This window comes from Rhagoletis pomonella, unplaced genomic scaffold, assembly GCF_013731165.1.
Source record: "Rhagoletis pomonella isolate Grant_MI unplaced genomic scaffold, Rhpom_1.0 Rhpom_scaffold_00003, whole genome shotgun sequence".
NCBI lineage: Eukaryota > Metazoa > Arthropoda > Insecta > Diptera > Tephritidae > Rhagoletis > Rhagoletis pomonella.
The window spans coordinates 14,307,609-14,314,426 of NW_023458557.1; the positions used below are offsets into that span (position 1 = coordinate 14,307,609).

The 6,818-nt window shown below is 33.9% G+C and overlaps 1 protein-coding gene across 1 annotated transcript; it reads left to right on the forward strand.

Annotated features, from left to right (window-relative positions):
• Window positions 1–707: 707 nt before the first annotated feature.
• On the forward strand, window positions 708–3,297 carry LOC118735035 (vacuolar protein sorting-associated protein 11 homolog). Its single transcript, XM_036464627.1, has one exon. The coding sequence runs from the start codon at window positions 827–829 to the stop codon at window positions 3,125–3,127; it is 2,301 nt and encodes a 766-aa protein (XP_036320520.1). The 5' UTR covers window positions 708–826; the 3' UTR covers window positions 3,128–3,297.
• The last annotated feature ends 3,521 nt before the right edge of the window (window positions 3,298–6,818 follow it).

The window sequence follows — 6,818 nt, forward strand, 5'->3', positions numbered from 1 at the left end:
ATTCGAACCGACGATCCCACTGACTCAGCCAGTTGCCTATGCACCGTACTAAGTACGCCTTGTAAATTATCGTTTGCTTATTTCCACTATTTTCATTTTTGTTATGCCAACACAATCACGCGCAGCTATTCCGCTGCAATTCTCTTGATCATGTGGTTGTTGGTATTGTTGGTTTGTATGTAGTTATAATTTCAAAAAAATTGGGAGTGATAATCGATAGTCCTACTAAACTATCGATATTTTTGATATTTTATTTGATATTTTTCTATTTAAATAAATGTACATATAACATAAAGGCTATTTATTTGAAGCAAGTTATAAGAAACAATGGCAGAATGTCTGTTTGTGTATGAATTCATTGTCACGGCTACCAAACTTTGCGAATTATCAGTGAAACAAAACAAACAGACGGGATAATAATTGAACCAGATCTCTATCAGGATCATATCGTTGTTGAATTTGCGTGCAAAATTTGTATGCGGATCCCGATTATGCCTCAGAAAACATAGCTAGAGTTGCGACAGAGTTGCATTGTCTTCAGTTTATCAAGTTTATTCGGTGAAATCGCTGGATAAATTTATCAGAAATGTGGAAGCGAGTTTCCATACAAATTTTGACAGTTCATTTATAAGGTTTACACAATTATAAGTTTATACGATTTACAATGCATTTATAAGGTTTGATGAATACCCTTAGTATAAGAAAAAACTATCAATGAGTATTGATAGTCCAAAAAAAAATTTAAACTATCGATAGTGCCATCGATAGTTTGACACTCTATCCTCCGCATATAATTGGTTTAACAAATTTTAAATTTGTGGATAAAATGAGTGCTCTAGAATGGAGGTATTGTGAATTCTATGATCTGGCTTTGCTGTCAAACTTTTGTAAAGTGGATATGCAGGCAAACATAGTCGCGCATTGTACAAATGGAAGTATGTATGTTTTCTGCGATATACAAGGAGTTATTCACCTTTGTTTTAAAAATTCGGAGGAAGTCATCTTTCGTCACCATATCAATGATATACAGTTTTGTGCTCTCACAAACAATAACGAGTTTCTGATCCTCGTAGCGCAAGACGATATATCTACCAGGATACACGTTCATGTTTTAAATATAGACTGTATCATCAAACGGATGGGACCAACCTGCGTTGGCTCAGCACAACTTACCTCAACAGGATGTGTCACTGCCGTTAATGGATGTTTGCCAAGTGATGGATTGATATGTATTTCTATTGGATTAGATACTGGTGAACTGCTTTTTCATCTTTCTGTTTTATGTCTGGATATGACACCAAATTTCACTTGTATTTCCACGGTCAGAAGTCGCATTATCGGTATTGAGTTTCAAGAGAAAATGGATATACTTTATATGTTTGTTTGCGCGGAAAAATATGTCTGGTTATATAAAATAGTCGATAATATGTATATGCAAACGATTTTAGATGCGCCAAAAAATTTGATTAGTTGTTGTGCTTTTCAAGATAATGCGGAAAATGCATACCTTTTAGTTGGCCAAGAGGATGCAATTTATTGTTTTACAATAGATGGCAGGGGACCTTGTTACGCCATAAATGGAAAGAAAAAAGCAATTGCTTCCATAAAAAACAATATTGTCATATTAATAGAACCAGAGGAAAAAAGGCAGAATTATGTTGTTATAATAGATGTTAACAAAAAAAGAATCGTTTTTCAAAAAGAAATTAAAAATATTAACACTCTGGTATCTAACGAAATGTTCTGCTATATTATAATAGATAACAATATCTACATTACCACTGAGAGGAGCATTCAATGCAAATTGCAGGTGCTAATGAATGGTAATCTTTATGGGCTTGCTCTTAACGAAATTGATAACAGAATGGTTAATCTTAAAGGAAGTGTTATGTTAAAATATGGTAATTATTTATTGAATAAAGGCGACCTACATTCCGCCAATTGTAAATATAAGGCAGCAATAGGACTAATTAGTTCTTACCTTATTATAAAAAAACTAATTGATTCCAGGTATAACAGTCAGTTAATGACATATATAAACGCTTTGGCAATAACTGGCAAAGCACCCATTTTAGAAACGAAACTTTTTGAGCTTAGCAACAGAAGAGAAAATCTAAAGTATAAGTTTAATAACAAAAAATATAGCTTTAGTAATAATAATAACACTTTTTTAACTATAGCAGAAAATTTTAATACAAAATTAGTTAGTAGTAACATTTATTCAAGATATAAATCTGATGGTCTCTATGATCAGTTAATTAGAAATTGCCCTAAAACAATTTCAGAATACTGGGGTAAGGTTTTTAATGCGCTAAAGATGACGGAAAATCCCGAGCATAGTGTATCCCTGTTAATAGCTTCAAAAGATACATTTGTTGAACTTTTAGAATATTTAGTTTCGTTGTCTCAAAAAAGGCCGTTAGTGATCAACCTTTTATTAGAGTTACTTTTATTTGAATGGTACAATGGAAATATTAATGTTTCCGAGATAATACAATTTTTGGAGGATTATAATACGGGATATTCGGATCAGATTATGGTTTTGTTTGCCAATTACTCGTTCTGGCCTGGTGTAATTTATTTACATAGAAAATATAAGATATTTCAGTTGTGCTTAAAATACTGCATTAAGTATTGTGACTTTGATATTCCTATAAATTTGAACAAAGTAACCTACCTGAGCCCGAATTTAACTGTGCAGGCATTCGAAACTATAAACTGTAGTTCAGATGATGGAATTGAATTCGTTGATAGAATAATAGGAAAAGTATTGAGGAAGTGTAACCAAGCGATGTTGCAAATAGTTCAAGGAATTTCAATACGAAAAAACTTCAAAGTGGTTAGCATAAAAAAAATGTTTAATAACAAAATATCCGAGAACAAACTTGAGCCTTCGATAACACCATTATTTTCTTCTTTGCGGGCTTTAAATTCCTACTTATTAAACTTTAGAACCCGTCCTATTGAGGTCAGAGAAAACACCTGCGTAATCTGCGATCACAGTTTGGCCCTACCTGCGATTTATTTTCTGTGCCAACATGCTTTTCATGTAGAATGTATAGAACATAATTTAGGTAAAAAAAACTGTCCGATTTGCCCTCCCAATGTCAAATGCCGTATTCGTTGAATCTATGTTATTTATGAACAAAATGTAGGTTAAGTATAATATCAATGCTTTATGAAGAATAATATCAATAGCTAAATACATAATTAACGCTTCTGTTTTATAACCTGGAAAACTCAAATCGTAATTATAGCACTGCATAAAGTTTTCTTAGATGTAAGTTTAAAATTAAAAAAAAGCGTAGCAGATTTCTTAAGAACTGCGTACTGCCTGAAGGAAATTTGACTTAAGAAAATTTCTTAGCCATTTCTTGTACATCATTTTGTATGGAATTTTAGCTTTTCTTAAGAACTGCATACAGGCCTATAGCGGGAAAGACAACCGGCGCTGGGTATATAAATGTACATATATCTGTATGTATGTACTTATTGATGTAAGTACAAGTATACAACGGAGTTTTCGCGCGCAAACTTTTGAGTTGGAGCGCCAGAGAATTTGAGAGTTTTAGGGGTTAAATGAATTTGTGTACATATGCATGTAAATAGCTAAAATCCCGTACGGTGCGAAAACGGCCGGTACCCGATCGGAAATTCGAGACTTATGTTCAATATGAGTGAGCAGTAGAGACGGGGTTTGGTGTTTATATACGTATGTATGTATGTATGTAATTGTATTACGTATGTAAATTTTGCTAGCGGATTTTTGGGTTACAGTGTATTTGCATTGTTCAACTTTGCGTTCAACTCAGCGCAGGGTTGCACGAAAAAAAGTTGAATGGTTAAAAATATAAAAAATATGAAAAAATATCAAAAAAGTTGAGCAATGCAAACACTGCTTTAAGGGGAAATATGTGGCCCCTCGGGAATTACATATATGTGCAAATATGCTGCGAAATTTATGTATCTTGAGACGATACAATTTTAATTAATTTAATTAATGGGTCAGTCGTCGGAGTGATAAGACGTGTTTTTATTTCGCTGCCACTATGGAAACTCTTAGTGCTCTAAGTGCTTTAAATCCGTTCGTATTGGCTATGAAATCTCATGCCAAGTGTGCAAAAGCAAATATCATAAAATCTGTGCTAAAATCGACAATAAAGATCTTTCTGATTTACTTGCTAATAATGAAAACATTAAAGGTTAGTAGTGAAATTAATCAGTGAAGAAGTTGTTATTGCTTCGCCTGCTCCTATTGCTGCTCAGACTAGTTCGCTGATACCTGCTATCAATACTTCAGTTGTTTCGTCTTTTCTTGCCGACAATGCTGCCAATAATTCATCTACATCTACTGTTGTTGGCTCTAAAATTTCTGTCACCAAGCCGAACACCGTGCCTATTGTTGCTGCTTCTAATGCTAATAGTGCTCAGTTACCTGCTTCCACAGTAAACTCTGAGACTACGACTGCTTTCACTACTTTGACTTATGAGCAATCTGTTGTTGGTGATATGGCTACTAATTCTGCGCCTTCGTCTAGTGCTGCTACTGCGTATACATATTCCTCATCGCCATCTTCGTTCTCAGCTTCTGCTCACCCAGCTACTGAAACAAGCGAATTCACTGCGCCTTCGGATTGGAAAGAGGTTAGGTGGGAAAATAAACAACGCAAACAGATGATTGTCACTGGAATGAGCTCTAACACTGACTTGGAGGTGGCGGATGTGAAGAGATGGTTTCACTTGTCCTCCTTCCTTCCATCCGTAACAGCAGAAAATATTGTTGATTACGTAGTTAGGCATGCTGGTATAAACAAAAAACATCTTTCATGTTATGCTTTAGTTAAAAAACAGAATCCGCCTGTTAAAGCTAATAGGATAAATTTTAAGTTAGGTGTATCTCTGCCACTTTATGAAAAGCTTCTTTCACCAGATATTTGGCCTGCTAACGTTAGTCTGCGCCCTTTTCGTTTTTTTTCAAAAAGAACATCAACAGAGACTAACTTAAATTTATCTAATGCTATTATTGAATGTAGTACTAGCTTAAAAGTGTATTTTCAGAATGTATCTGGTCTTCGGACCAAGGCTGAAGCTGTTCATACTCATAGTTCTCAATTGGATTATGACATTTACGTAATTGTTGAGACATGGCTTAATGCTAATTTTTTGGATGAGAAATTGTTCGACTCTAAGTTTTATAATGTGTACCGAAAGGATAGAGATATGATAAAAACTGGCTGTATAAGAGGCGGTGGAGTTCTTATTGCCGTCCGGAGGAAGTTGTGTTCATATTATGTTGATTTACCAAATAATGACTCTCTTATTGACCAACTTTGTATTTGTATTAGTGGGCCCTCTTCTAAGGGTTCTCTTTACTTCGTGGTTTCCTACATTCCTCCAAACAGTAATAATGAACTTTATTGCGCGCATGCTAATAATATTAGCCCATTAGTCACGAATAAGTTAAGAGATTATCACTTATGCGTATTAGGTGATTTTAACCTATGCAACGTGTCTTCATCCGGTTCGTTTTCAAACTTTGGCCTTACCCCAATGAATATTACAGCATATCATGAGTCGTATCTCCTTAATAATATTCTAAGTTTTAACTTAATGCAAATCAATAATTTTCTTAATGAATTAAATAGAATTCTTGATCTTGTATTTGTAAGTGATAACATCAATTGCAACATTGAGGAATGTTACTCTCCTATATTTCTTTGCGATAAACATCATGTGCCTTTGGTTCTCAGATTTGCTTTTTATGACTTTTTGAATTCACCTGCCACCGAAATAGTTGGTTTTAATTATTCTGGGTGTGATTTCCATGATAAACAGCTTAATTACTGAAATTGATTGGGAAAAAATTTTGGTTTGCCCTGATGTATATAGTTCTTTCTCTATTTTTAAAACTCTTTTATTTGAGATTTGCGTTAATAACATTCCAGCTATTAAAAAACGTCCACATAAGTTTCCTATAATTTAAGATGAAAAAAAATCAAAAATCGAAGAAATAAGTTTTTTAAAAGGTTTAAAACAACTGGAAACCAGATCTTCTTAGTTAAATATAAAAAATTTCAAAGGCAATTTAGTTGTTTAGAAAAATTTCTTTACAGAAACTATTTGCTTGATGTTGAATCAAAAATTAAATCCGACCCGATGTCTTTTTGGCACTTCATTAAAGCGAAAAAATCTAGTTCCGGTATACCATCTGCTGTTTCTTTTCATGACAAATATGCTCACTGTCCCGCAGATATCGCCAATCTTTTTGCTGAATTATTTGGTTCGAATTTTACCCAGGATATTTGCACGCCCTCACCAGACTTTAACTTTACGGCTAATTCATCTTTTTGTTTTGGATCCCTAAGTTTGTCATTCAATGACGTTTCCAACGGTATCTCCAAGTTAAAACTGTCTATGAAGACGGATATTGATGGCTTTTCAGCAGTCCTGTTTAAAAACTGTCCTGGTTTAATTATCCCATTGAAAATAATTTATAATATGTCTCTAGCATCTGGGGTTTTCTTAGATGACTGGAAAATAACTTCCATCAACCCTCTTTTTGAAAGTGGAAACAAAAGTGATTGCAATTATAGGCCAATATTTATTATTATAAACTTTTTGAAACTATTGTAGTTGAAAAATTAAATTTTGTAACGAAGAGTTTGATTTCGCCTTATAAACACGGTTTTGTTGCTAATCGATCTACGGTTACCAATCTTGCAGTTTTTAGTGAGTATTGCATTGCATCTTTTTCAGAAGGGTTTCAAATTGACTGCATTTACACAGATTTTTCGAAGGCTTTCGACATAGTTTGTCAT

Coding starts and splice junctions, on each gene's coding strand:
- LOC118735035 (XM_036464627.1), top strand. CDS start 827: ATGAGTGCTCTAGAATGGAGGTATTGTGAATTCTATGATCTGGCTTTG.